The 14,070-nt window shown below is 41.8% G+C and overlaps 1 protein-coding gene across 1 annotated transcript in view; it reads left to right on the forward strand.

The window, feature by feature from the left end:
* Positions 1-617: 617 nt before the first annotated feature.
* The window catches only part of FAXC (failed axon connections homolog, metaxin like GST domain containing), a 70,182-nt gene continuing 56,729 nt past the window's right edge, over positions 618-14,070 (forward strand). Inside the window, exons 1-2 of the mRNA XM_012444296.3 lie at positions 618-839; positions 6,464-6,599. Coding sequence (XP_012299719.3) covers positions 733-839; positions 6,464-6,599 — 243 coding nt within the window. The 5' untranslated portion in view covers positions 618-732. The remainder of the gene's footprint in view (positions 840-6,463; positions 6,600-14,070) is intronic.

Consider the following 14,070-nt stretch of genomic DNA (forward strand, 5'->3'; position numbering starts at 1 on the left):
AGCGCAGGCAGAGGGCGGGCCGGGGTGGGGGAGGACCGGGATCCGGGCCCTCACTGCAGCTTTCTCGCGGTGGAGCCGCGTTTCCAGGCACCTCCGCCGCCCTTGCCCGCGCGCGGCCAGCGGTTTTTGGGCGTGCCGCCTGGAGGCGCGGAGCCCGCCCGGCGCGCCCCAGTCCTGCAGCTCCGGCCCCGGCGGAGGCTGCCGGACCGCGGAGATGCGGGGCGGGGGCAGGGCGCGGGGTAGGTGACTTTATCCCGCCTCTGTTTCCCTGCCCCGGGGAGCAATGACATCACGCGGCCTTCTCCAGGCGCCGACACAAAGAGCGGGGCGGAGAGGCCGCTGCGGGGGGAGCCGGCGGCCGCCGCTGCCGCCTAGGGCCCTGGGGCCCCGCCAGCCAGGCCCGCCGTCCGCGGCCGGCGTCCTTCCTCCTCCTCCTCTTCCTCTGCGGCCGCCTCCTCAGTCGCTGCCGCCCGCGCCCTCCGCGCGCCTCTGAGCCCGCGCCGGGCCGCGCCGGCCCCTTCCCATGCGGGCGGCGCGGGCCCTGGGAGGGGCGCCCGGAGCCAGCCGCGCAGCATGCACTGGGGGGTTGGCTTTGCATCGTCCAGGCCGTGCGTGGTGGATCTGAGCTGGAACCAGAGCGTCTCCTTCTTCGGCTGGTGGGCCGGGTCCGAGGAGCCCTTCTCCTTTTATGGGGACATCATCGCTTTCCCTTTGCAGGATTACGGTGGGATCATGGCAGGGCTGGGCTCCGATCCCTGGTGGAAGAAAACCCTTTACTTGACTGGGGGAGCTTTGCTGGCCGCAGCTGCGTATCTGCTCCACGAACTCCTGGTCATTAGGTGAGCCGGAGAGAGGGCCCCGCACAGGGGCGCCGAGAGGGGCACCTGGCTAGGGCAGGGCTGGCGCGAGGGGGGCCCGTGCCAGCCCCTCGGTCACGCTGCCCAGATGCTCAAGCGTCCTGCAGTTACCTTTCCCTAAAGGCATTCGGTGGTCACCTGGCCGTGAGGGGCAGTTTGCAGTCGAAAAAAGAATTAAACCGGTGCTGGGAGGGAAAAACATTTGTCTCCCAAAATGCTCTGGGTCACTTGTCGTTATCTATTAAGAAATGTCCTTAGGAGGATCTTAGTGCAGTGTGTTTGCAAAATAGAAATTGGGCCCTGCAGAAATAGGTTACACTCTTATGAAATGCCTTATTTGTTTATAGGTGATAATGCTGGAATATTAACTGCTAACCTCATCTTTTATCTAAAAGATTAGTTCTTCACCATCCTTCCCTAAATGTCAACATCAAAAGGGAGAAAAATTGCAAAAGCTCCAGGAACCTGCGGGTCCCTATTAAAGATGCATGACCAAGTGTAGTGGTGTGCAGTTTTGATGCAGCCTTAACCTGGTTCTCTGCTTATCTGGTATTGAACGCCAAGCACCTTCTTCAAGCTTAGATGTCATTGTTGTGTGAGCAGTAGGACAGGCTAGCACATGGGCGTGTTGGGCATAGCACGGAGTCGCCCAGTGCCGTAAACAGTTGCATCCGCTGCCGCAGAATGTTTACAAGATTGAGTTGGGAATACCAGAAAATGGAGGCCCCTGCTGTTGGTACATCCATCCGGCACGAGATTTTTGTTTGAGTAGAGTAATACCACAGGGCACTGAGATTGTCGTTTGGCTAATTGATACATCAATTAATGGTTAAAATTTCCATGCATTTGAGCCCTCAGTCACTGGAAGATTACCAGAAGCAGTTTTCAATAGCTCAGAATGTCCCTTTGCCAGTATTTTCTAAAGTGAGAGAAATGTGTCCATACTGCCTTTTTCCAGTGGAGGAATCCTACACAATAGGTTATAAACAAAGACAGTGACAGGTGACCTTTATTAGCTTGCAGGGATCCCAGGAGATTATTGTGATAGCCTAATGTAGGTCTTTTGCCTAACATGTGTTTTGAATAGTTCCCATCTCTGAGAGGGTGGGAAATCTTTAGGTTTGGGGAAATGTATTGGTTTTCATATTATTTAGCCATATTTGAGGAAGTTTATTTTAAGCTTGTTGCACATTTAGTTCTCTCACTTAATACAGTGCCTTGAATCTAGCTGAACCAAATAAAACAATTTAAAGAGAATTATCTCTCTAGATTATTTGACAATTATGCTAGTTTTAGAACTGTATTTCAAGTTAGATTTCAAGCTATCTGAAGAACTAAAACATTTGGGCAGTAATTTTAATGGTAACCCAGTTGTTTCTCAGTTGTATTCTAGTCTAAAGCCTTTGAGGAGATCCCGAACCATGAGGCTTCTCAGCAGTGGAGGGAGTGAAGGCTTCACAGGACCAAGTTTAAAACAGCTTAAATGACCTTGCAGAAACAGTATGGAGCTCAGCTTGGGAGTAAGCCATGCCCCGGCAGGTGTGGTTACTGGAGACTGGAAAGCTCTCTGCCCACAGATAGCTCCTAACTTATTTAGGGGACTGTAAACCTCAGCATTGGATGCTTATTTGGATTAAAGAGTTAAATCCTAAGTTGATTCACGTTTGCTTTTTTTTTTTTTTTTTCAGTAGAGTCTCACTGTATTACTCAGGCTGCAGAGCAATGGCCCTATAGTGGCACTGCAGCCTCGAACTCCTGGGCTCAAGCAATCCTCTGGCCTCAGTCTCCTGAGTTGCTGGGATTACAGGCATGAACCATTGCACCTGGCTAATTTTGTTTTAACTTTTTTGTGGAGATAGGGTCTCACTGTGTTGCCCAGGCTGGTTTCAAACTCCTGGCCTCAAGTGATCCTCCCTCCCTGGCCTCCCAAAGTGTTGGGTTTACAGGTGTGAGCCACCATGCTTGGTCACGTATGTTTCTGGACAAATGTTTGAGTTGAATTAGAAAACTCTAAAGTAATGCAAACAATAAAAAAGGGCTGACCATTTCTGAACACTCAGTAGGGACTCTGCATATATGGGCTTTGCATGTATGACTGCATTTATTCCTCACAACTGTTGTTTGAAGCTTGACATCCATTTCATAGATAAGGAAATTGCAGCTCAGCGAGGTTAAGCAACTTGCCCAAGATCACACAGAGTAGCAGGGTCTAGATTCACATCAGAGCCTGCATTCTTTTAACCACTGCCTCTTAGACAGTTCCTACTTTGAAATCTCTTTTGTTGGGGGAAGAGGGAGAGAAATACGGGAACTGAAGCATTGCTCAGGGAAGACAGGCCTGTAGCAGGTGCCTTTCTTGCAGACTGTAGGGGAAAAGGAGTTGGGGGAGGGGTGGGGGCAAAGGGAAAAAGGCAGGAAGGTCAAAGACCAAGGCTTTAGAGGTTACATGATAGATACCTCCACTTAAGGTGACATCTAGGTTTCAGTAGTCTATAATTTAGGCAGAAAACAAAACAAAATCTGAAATATGTAATACACCTTACAATGACTGCCCTGTCTTGTACTGGCAGTTGCAAACTCTTCCCCAGCCTACTTGGATTTTCTGCTGCATAGACATAACCTTAATCTATGATTACGTCTCTAGAGTGGAAAAGTAAAGCTGACAGGTGAGAATTATTTAGAGTTTAATTAATGAATATAACCAAAGTAGGTTTTTGGGGTTTTATCCATGTTTTTTTAAGCACCGTATTTTTAAATAAATATTGTCCCAACCCACCCCACTGCTTTGTTTTCCCCAAGTGGAGATAGCTTGGCAGCTATCTTAAATTCAATCAGGCATTTGGAAATTTTTGTTTGAATGACTAAGTAATAACTTCATTACCAGTGCTTATTTGCACTTTTGGCACATGGGCTCAGCCTCTTCTAGAAGATTTAGTTGGTGAATCAACATCTGATCTCTGCAAACTAACAAATCATCAGCTGTTTATAGAGACATATTTATCTGTGATATCATTAGTCCTGGGAATACTAGTAAACTAGCTAGTTAATGCTCTGTGGGTGTCCTTTTATACAAACCTATGATAAGGTCACTTTATAAAATATAGCTGTATAGGAAACAAACCACCCAATCCTCTGATCCTAAATTAGAGAGGGGTTTCTCATATGTTGGAGGGAAGGCTCTGGAGCCAGACTGTCTGGGTTCAAATTCAGACTCTAACCAGCCACATAACCTTGGATATGACAGTAAGCTCTTGATGACTCAGTTTTCTCATCTGTAAAATGGTAATCATAATAGTAGCTTTTCTCATACAATTGATTAAATGAGTTACACATGTGAAATGCTTAGAACAGAGTTTGTCAAGGTGAAAAGTCAATAAAAGTTGGCCATCGTTAGCTGTGACTTTTATCAGAAAGTTCCAGGCTTCAGTGGCCTGAGTCAAACTGGCAGTTTTAATACAATTAACCGAGGAATTGCCCATTTTGGTGGCCTTGAAGTGCTTAGGAGCATGGAGTTACTTCAGAGTCAATCTTAAATTGATGTTCCTTAGGCAAGTTATTTAATGTCTTTGAACTTCAGTTTTCTTATCTACTATAAAATAGTATAATATGATAACCCAAATTTAAACTATAACAATACCCATTCTAAAGTGTCATTGTCAGAATTAAATAAGTTAACATATATAACGTATAAAGTCATTGGCATATGCTTGGTAGAAAATTAGCATCCATTCTTACTATAACATGGACCAAATTACAATTAGAATTAGATCGTTCTGGCTGATGGAGCAGGATTTTATGTTTGTCTCCTCTCCTGTCAGTTCTGAAATTTTTGCCTGGTTAATTTACATGAAAATACCACTTTGTGATGGGAATTATTTGAACAAAAATCAGTTAATTGTCATGTCTATAGTTTGTGCTGTCTTGGAATATTGTCTAAATGAGTTCTTGATATTAATATCTTACTTCCCAAACATTCCATCTAAATGAAAACCTTTCTTTTACAATGAATATTGTGAGAAAGCAGCAAATATTTTTATTTTTTTGACTTGGCAGATATTTTCAAAATGAGTCATTCTGAACCCTGAAGTTGAGTGGGCCCTTGGGTGGTAAACTTTTCAAGAGAGTTTGTTTTACTGAAAGGGGATCTGCAGGAAGTGGGCATCCATGTGATAAAGATACAAAGAGCTTGTTCTTGCTTGGGTAGAAAGAAGGGTGTGTGGTGTTGTACTGGGAACAATTCGAGGGAAACAGAGGTGGGGCCAAGGGGAAGGAAGAGTGGAGTTTATCTGACTGGGAATTAGCTGGGTTGAATGAAGATGGAAATTGCAAAAGGGTCCTGAGGAGTGGAGTATGAGTGGGCTGTGAGGAATGAGGAGTATTTTGTAGTTTGCAGGGATGAGACTATATCTCTTTGGATGAGCATAAATTCCACTATTACTTAATGCTTGATAGTTCACTAAATATTTATAGTATTACCTTATGAAATACTCATGATCATCCGTACAGAATTGGCACTGTCCTCACTCTCCACGTGAAGATGGTGGAGAGATCTAGGCTAATGTGGCCAATAGGAAGCAGGGCTTGTATTTGACCCCAGGTGTCCAGACTTGGAATCCAGCATTCATTCCACTCTGTAGTGGTTATTGAAAAACCGTATGCAGGGAAGTCTTCCTCACTCAAAAGAGTAGCCAAAGGAAAAGATGGATGTGTGGCTGAGACAGAAGAAAGGAGAAAAGCAGGAGTACTAAAATACATGCTGTGTAGTAAAAAGTGGGGATGCTGGGAAGGCAGAGAATAAGGAAGACAGAGCTAGAGAGAGAGCATCCAGAAGGCAGGTTCCGCGGCATTACAGGTGAAAGAAGGGTTAGGTGAGGGCATGGACAGCTGGGAAGAGGGATCAAAATATTCAGTCTCAGATTCCGTACAGACTTGGGTCATAGCAGAGCAAATCTGCACTGTTATTCTTGGGTCTTATGGATGAATAGACTGTTTCACGGTATAGTCTAATGGCCAAAAACATGGGCTCTGACTTCTTGGTTCAGTACCCATTCTCCCATTTACTAGCAATGTGACTTTGGGCAAGTTAACACTCTGTGCCTTAATTTCCTCATCTATAAAACGTGGATAACAGTAGTACCTACTTCATAAGGTTATTATGAAAATTAAAGACGATAAGACCTGTGAGACCCTCAGAACAATGTGTGACACACAGTAAGCACAGAATATTATTTTTATGCATCCGGCCTATCCCTGGCAGTAAACACAGCCAGCTGGAGAAGAGATGGACCAATACCAGAAAATGTTCTTGTTGCCCAGAGGCCACCGGTAACAGAAGGAGGTTGTTATGTAGTTACTTTGCTGAGCCACTGGGGTCATGGTAATATTGGAGTTTGTAAGGTTCTCTTGTGTTTTGATTAAGCTTCCCTGAGTGCCGGGTGAGGCAAGCCCCTGCAACAAACTGGGTGCTGGGTGAGGTAAGCCCCTGTGCCAGACAGATCTGCTTGTTCATTGAGGAGCTACAGCCCCTCAGAGTCCTCTCAAGAAGTAAGGGAACTGAATGTGGATAACATGTGGATTGTTCTTTATTTCTGTTTTGGTTTTGACAGGAAACAGCAAGAGATTGACTCTAAAGATGCTATTATTTTGCATCAGTTTGCAAGACCTAACAATGGTGTTCCCAGTTTATCTCCTTTCTGTTTAAAAATGGAAACTTATTTAAGGATGGCTGACTTACCGTATCAGGTACTTGTTTGCAAATATGTTTTCTTCTTAAGACATCAGTATCAGGGGATGAATGTTTAATTAAAGGGGGGAGTATTTCATCTCACACAGTGGATGCCGGCGGGAATGGGAGCTGAAACTAGCAGTGCCTAGTCCTTCGTAAGAGGGAAATAAATTACTTGATTTCAGGGTCTGTTGATTTTTATACCCAATTTAATAATGGATCAAAAAAGTATAAACTATTGAGAGATTCAGCGCCTTGATATTTTTCTTTATTTTTTGGGCCAGGCATGGTGGCTCATGTCTGTAATGCCAGCACTTTGGGAGGCCGAGGTGATAGGATCAACTGAGGTTGGGAGTTCGAGACCAGCCTGGCCAACATGGTAAAAACCCATCTCTACTAAAAATACAAAAACTAGCCGGGTGGAGTGGCGCATGTCTGTAATCCCAGCTACTTGGGAGGCTGAGGCAGGAGAATCACTTGAACCTGGGAAGCAGAGGTTACAGTGAACTGAGATTACACCACTGCCCTCCAGTCTGGGTAACAGAGCAAGACTCCATCTCAAAAAAAAAAAAAAAAAAAGTATGCTTTGGCTAATAGTTTGTCTCCTGGGCCTTGGCAAAGATGGGTGTGCCACTACCTGATTTTTTTTTTTTTTAGGTTTTAATTTATTGACACATCTTATTTTGTCCCTAATGAATTTTGGGGGCCACGAGGTAGATATTTGTATATGTAGTGAGAGCTTTCCCACAGCACTCCATGTTCTGTTTGTGTGACTTTCAGGGAAACACTCGTTCCTTTTAGCAGTAAATAAGGAAGAGGAATGTACTTAAAGGTATATATCTCTGAGTAATGCTTGAGCTATGTTTCACAAAGTTGACACGCTGTGTTTTCACAGTCATCCAATTCTATGTATTTTTTTTTAAGTTCACTTATATTTTTATTTTTAACCAAGTTCTACCCATATGGAATTATTTTAACCTTTGATTTTTGTTATCATTTTTAATTTTCTGGTCAGAGAAGATAGTCTCTGTGATATTGATTCCTTGGAATTTACTGAAGCCCTAGCCTGGTTTGTAGTTACTTTTAAAAAATGTTGAAAATAATTACATATTCTCTGTTTGGGTATAGAGCTCTCTATATATCTACTTGCTTAGATGTGTTTAGTGTATTATTTAGACCTTCTATAGTTCTGCTTATTTTTTGTCTGCCAGTTCTAGCAACTTCTGAAAGGCATATGTTAAAATAGTCAAGTGTATTTGTTGATTCAAGAGTATTTATATGTTTTACATATAAATACATTGTTTATATTGTTACAATGTTAGGTAGATATTGTAACATTGTTAGGTACATATAAAAGATCACATCTTTTACGCTTGTTTATTTTTCTAGTATGTATCATCCATTGATGTCTCTTTTGATTTAAAAAAAAAAACTTGAATTCTGTGTTATCAGATATTGAGATAGATTCTCCAGACTTCTTTTGGCTCATATTTGCTTAGGATATTTGCTTCATCCTCTCTCTCTCCCTCTCTCTTTTTGTATTTGTTTCTCACATATCTAATTGTAGAGTCTTTTAATCGGTGACTTTAATCCATTTACACTTATTGGAATAATTGTTTTATTAGAGCTTATTTCTAATATTTAATATTTTTCCCCTTACTATACTTCATTTTAATTTTTTCTCATTTTCTGCTTTCTAATAGATCAGTTTTTTTCATTATTTAAAACAAATTATATTTTTGTTGTTATTGTATTTACTCTTAAGACCCAAATTTGTGTTTATGATTATTACTTTGTTGAATATATTAAAGTCTGTATTTATCTTGTTATAATACAAACACATTAGCAGTTTACATGTACTTTGGGTCTCTCCCTTTCTTCCCAGCCCTCATCCCAATTGTGTTACTGTTGTCTAAGATTTTAATTCTGGAATTTTCGGCTGAACATGGTGGCTCACGCCTGTAATTCCAGCAATTTGGGAGGCTGAGGCAGGTGGATCGCTTGAGGTCAGGAGTTTGAGACCAGCTTGGCCCACATGGCGAAACCCCATCTTTACTAAAAATACAAAAGTTAGCCAGGCGTGGTAGTGTGCACCTGTAATCCCAGCTACTTGGGATGCTGAAGCAGGAGAATTGCTTGCACCTGGAGGCAGAGGTTGCAGCGAATCAAGATCTCAACATTGCATTCCAGCCTGGGTGACAGAGCCAGACTCCATTAAAAAAAGAAAAAGGAATTTTAGCAATTATTTTCCTTTGTTTTTTATCCTTTTTAGACAACAACCTTTACTATGTTATTCAACTGGCCTTGTTTCCCATGTCACAAGATTTATTTGTCTTTTTATTTGAGAACTTTCCTGATGAATATTTTCAGAGTGAGCTTTTACATGGCAAACCTTCAGTGGCTTTGCATGCCTAAGAATATTGTTATTATATTCTCACGCTTGATGAGTTTACGTTCAAAGTTCTTTTCCTTCTATGCTTTAAAAATATTAGGCCAGTAACAGTGGCTCATGGCTATTATCCCAGCACTTTGGGAGGCTGAGGCCGGTGGATCATTGAGGTCAGGAGTTTGAGACCAGCCTGGCCAACATGGTGAAATCCCATCTCTTTAAAAAATACAAAAATTAGCTGGGGGGTAGTGGCGTGTGCCTGTAATCCTAGCTTAAAAAAAAATCACTGTCTCTTTTACATTGATGTTGCTATTGACAAATTTGATGTTGGCCCAGTGCAGTGGCTCATACCTGTAATCCCAGCACTTTGGGAGGCCAAGGCAGGTGAACCATGGGGTCAGGAGTTTGAGAACAGCCTAGCCAATATGGTAAAACCCCATCTCTACTGAAAATACAAAAATTAGCCAGGTGTGGTGGCAGGTGCCTGTAGTCCCAGCTACTCGGGAGGCTGAGGCAGAAGAATCTCTTGAACCTGGGAGGCAGAGGTTGCAGTGAGTCGAGATGGCACCACTGCACTCCAGCCTGGGTGACAGAGTGAGACTCCATCCCAAAAAAAAAAAAAAGAAAGAATTGATGTTAATCTCATTCTTCTTTTTCTTTCTCTCTAAAATTCTCTTAGAATTTGAATTTATTTAATCTTAATATTCTCAAGTTTCAATAAGACATGCATTGGTGTGGGTCTTTTTATATCCTGTTTGGTCCTTTATAAACTCTTGTTATCTGAGGTCTTTCATCTCTTTTGAATTCTGGAAAATTAATTATCAATTTTCTTAAAATATTTCCTTTTCTTTTACATTTGTCTTCCCCCTCTTCTTCCCTGGATTTTGGAACCTCTGCTTCTATTTACTGTATCTCTCTACTCTCTGCTTGAATTCTTTTCTGCTGCTCTCTGGAAGCAGCCTCTCTCTGAGCTTCCCTTGCATTGCTCTGTGTGTGTTTGTTGTTGTTTTTGTGTCCGTCATGCTATTTACCCCATCTATTGTGTTCTTTATTTCAACTATTGTGTTTTTCTTTTTAATGTTTTCTTTTAGTTTGTATTGGTAATCTCTTCGTTTATCCATTGGAGGATATTTATTATGTTACTTAAATTTTATGGTCTGTCCCAATAATTCTGCTTTGTGTCATATAATTCAGGGCATTGCCCTTCTCTTATAGCAGTGGAACTTATCTAGTTAGTTTGGTTTGAGAGCTCCTTTTACCAGGGATGCCAACGTCTCTGCCTGGGAATTTGGGCTAAAGCACAGGCCACAGGTCCTGTTCCTCTGAGGGAGTTTAAAAAAAGAAAGGAGGTGAGTCTCAGGCATCCCCAAACTACTCTGGTCCTTTTGCTCTGCTGCCACTCCCCCAAATGGTTCCTGCAGCTCCGGGGTTCACCTGTAGGCTCTTATAAAGCACCAACACTGGGAGGAGGTATTCTCCTCAGGTTGTAACAGACCAACTGGGAGGTTGGAGAGGGTGGGCTCCCTACTCAGCCAAGCTTTTGCCTGCCCGGATAATGGTATTACCCTCCAGCTCCTGACTCCCCGTAGCCTGTGCTTTTTGAGCCAGCTTCTGTACAGAAGAGGGGATGGGGCTGGCAGTGATCCTCCTAAGGCAATGCTGGGACAACATGTTGACATGTTTTAGTTTTGTAAGTGCTATAATGCAGGTCCTCTGGGGACATGGTGGAGTGGCACTGAGTTCAAACTTCGGATTGGGGCATGGGATGTTTGGGAACAGAAAGGGATTAGAAAGGGGATCTTTATAACTGGCAACTGGAATGCACAGGGGGAGTCTAGAGAGAGCAGCAGGGAGAAGACTACACAGGACTGACTTGCTAAGACAGCAAAGGAGGAAACAAGGCCTGCAGCATCTAAATGCATTGGATCAGATTTGAAAGATCATTGTTCATCTTGGTGTTGGCAGTCTGCACTTGAAGATATGCGTCACTTGGAGACTCAAATTGAAGGAAGAGATTGCTACCCAACAGCCACCTGTCTCTATTCCATCATCACTCTTGACCAGATTGCCTCACCTAGCCATGACAGCTTTGGGGCAGTGAGAGTCCAAAACCTGAATTTTCTGCACTGCTATCTCTGACTACTTTCAAGATCTTTTGTGCTTCCCGACCTTTGATAAAATAATCCTGTCATTTGTGGTGGCTGCAGCTGCTGCCAGGCTTTTCTGCACTTTCGTTTCTGCCCTTCAAGCCATCAAGCCCTGCTGCTGCAGACCTGTCTTTACCTGCAGCCTGTCTACCTTTGTTCACATTTTAGAGCAGCTGCCTGTAGTTAGTGTAACTGGAGCAGCAGGACTCATGCCTTGCTGTGAAGCCTGCAGCTATTACAGAGGTCTTCAAGAAGGGGCATGCTTACCCCTTCCAAAATTATTTCTTATTAAGTATATTAAAAAAAAAAGAATTGCATAGGGCTTTTGTTTTTCTTCTGTGAGGTCTCTATGGAAAATAAATGGAGGGGGTGATGCCAGGTGGGGGTGGCAGATTTTAGGTAAAAGAAAAATGGTGCTGTGGTTTAGAAAGGGATGCTCTGCTGCAGGGGTCGGGGGTGCCTTGAGCCCTGTTTCTTCAGTAGGGATTTGTATTGATGCAGTGGGTGTCTGGAAACTTCATTTCTTGGATTGATTAGTAGAGAAATATTTTTTATAGACCCAGGGAGCTGTACCCTCTGCCCCTTCTTTTGCCTGTGCCATTTGAAAAAGATTAAAATGCCATATTCCTCAGATCATGACTTTATATTAGAAGCTCTTGAATTTTTTAACCTAAATGGAATGGGAATGAATATTTGATGACCATTAGTTAGAAAATCACAAGGCTTATTTTTTAAAAAAGCTTAATATATTGAACACAGTTATTATTTTTCTCTATCAAGATATATTGGTAGTTCAATTTTAAAATCTTTTTATTTTGTAATAATGATAGACTTAATAGAAAATTGCAATCAATGTACAGGGAGGTCCTGGGGATGTAGTTAGTAAAAAGAAAATAGCTTAGAAAAATTCCAAACAACACTAAAAAGGGTATGTGGAAAGTGAAAATTACCTGATATCCTATGAGCTAGAGATTATTATCATAACTGATATTGTTGACTTTTCTTCCTTACATTTCTCTAGACATATATAAAGACACATACATCATTTGACATAAGTAGTTGTATAAGAAGCATACATTTCAGAAAATAATTCTTTTTAAGTAAGAGAAAGAAAAAAGAAAATGTTTCCTTTGGAGCTCTCTGTCTCAGCTGACAGCCCTAAGTTTTTTTTTGTCAGCCCTAACTTTTGATGTATTTGTTTGCTGATCTTGTCTCCCCTCCTGCATCTTTTTTTTTTCTTCTAAGCTGTAGACTAAAGAATAGTACAGTGCACACCCCCATGCCCAAACCATTCATGAATGGTTAATGTGTCTCCTCCTCCTTTTCTTTTTCCTCTCTCTTTACATATACATCTGTGAACAATGTTTTTGATAAACCATTTTAAAATAAGTTGCAGAAATCATGACACATCACCTTGCAATACTTCAACATGCAGCTTCAAAAAATAAGGACATTCTTCTTCAAAACGAAATACATAGTGAATGCATGGATTTTTTCAAGGTGTTATAATCCACACAAACTGCTCAAATTATTACAGATGTAGCCAGTGGAAGATGACTCAAGAGAGCTCCAGGTCGGAGTGAATGTAATAGATATTTACCTGAAACCTATGGGTACCATGGCCAGTATAGCAAATCAGAGTCCCAAGACTGTGGCATCTCTCTTAGAGTGTCAAGTTCTTCATCTCTAAATACTTCTGATGAAGGCACTGTGCATCTTCTCATTTTGTCCTAGCAACTGTTATCCCCACTCTCTAGATGAGGAAATTGAGGCCCAGGGACAGTTAAGGGAGACCCAGGGAGGTCCAGGGTCACTCAGTGAATAAATGATGGAATGATGTTTTGAAATCCAAAGCCTATTGCCTTCACTGCCATGCTTATAATGTAGTATATGTGTGGCTCCATCAGTCTCATCTGGGGCAGACTCACAGAAGGAAAAAGCGTGGAAAAAATATGGAGGATTTACCTTTTCATCATTTCAAAATTACTTTCCAGAAGCTACCCTCAGTGGAATTGTCAGAGTCTAATTGCTTAAATAAAAATAGTCCATAGAAAATCTTCAATAGATTTAAAGAAGTTAAGAAAAATTATTATTTTGGCCAGGTGTGATGGCTCATGCCTGTAAGCCCAGCACCTTGGGAGGCTGAGGAAGGAGGATCATTTGAGCCCAGGAGTTCAAGGTCAGCCTGGGCAACACAACTAAACCCTGTCTCATTTTTTTTGAAATAAAAATATTTAAGAAAAAATTAAAGGGAGAAAAGAAAAAAGTCAACATTTTTAACATTTTTTTTAGGCCAGGCATGGTGGCTTATGCCTGTAATTCCAGCAGTTTGGGAGGCTGAGGCAGGCAGATTGTGTGAGCCCAGGAGTTTGAGACCAGCCTGGGCAACATAGTGAGATCCTGTCTCTATAATTTTTATTTTAAAAATTATACAACCACATTTAGAAACATTGAAATGTATGGGATAAAAAGATTACCTGCATCTCACCCCTAGTCTTGCCAATTACTAGTGACATATTTGTGAGTCTCTCTTTTTTAATGTTTTTTTCATTCATCTAAGTTTACTTAGATGTAATCAGAGTGTCTCTGAAATGTTGTCTCTTGCTTTTTACCTAGCAATCAAAATATAATTCTTGATCATGAAAACATACTAGAACTTCCATTTCCATAAAAATTGATTATTATTTTTTATTACTCCTATTTTAAAAGATAGTCAAGATAAACATGTAACAAGTTCTCAGGGGAAAGGGTGGTCTCGAGGGAAGGGCAGATATGTAAATAGTTATTCTGTAAGGTTAGGGTACTATGCACCATACAGTGGAAGCACAGAGGAAGGGCAAATAATGGTTGCTTCCTGGGGAAATAGTTACCTAACAAGGTGAGATTTGAACTGATTTTTTTTTAAAGCATGGATAGGACTTTACAGAGGATGGAGAAAAGGATTCCTGTAAA

The sequence above is a fragment of the Aotus nancymaae genome, unplaced genomic scaffold (assembly GCF_030222135.1).
Source record: "Aotus nancymaae isolate 86718 unplaced genomic scaffold, 86718_ANA_hifiasm-v0.15.2.pri h1tg000040l, whole genome shotgun sequence".
Classification (NCBI taxonomy): domain Eukaryota; kingdom Metazoa; phylum Chordata; class Mammalia; order Primates; family Aotidae; genus Aotus; species Aotus nancymaae.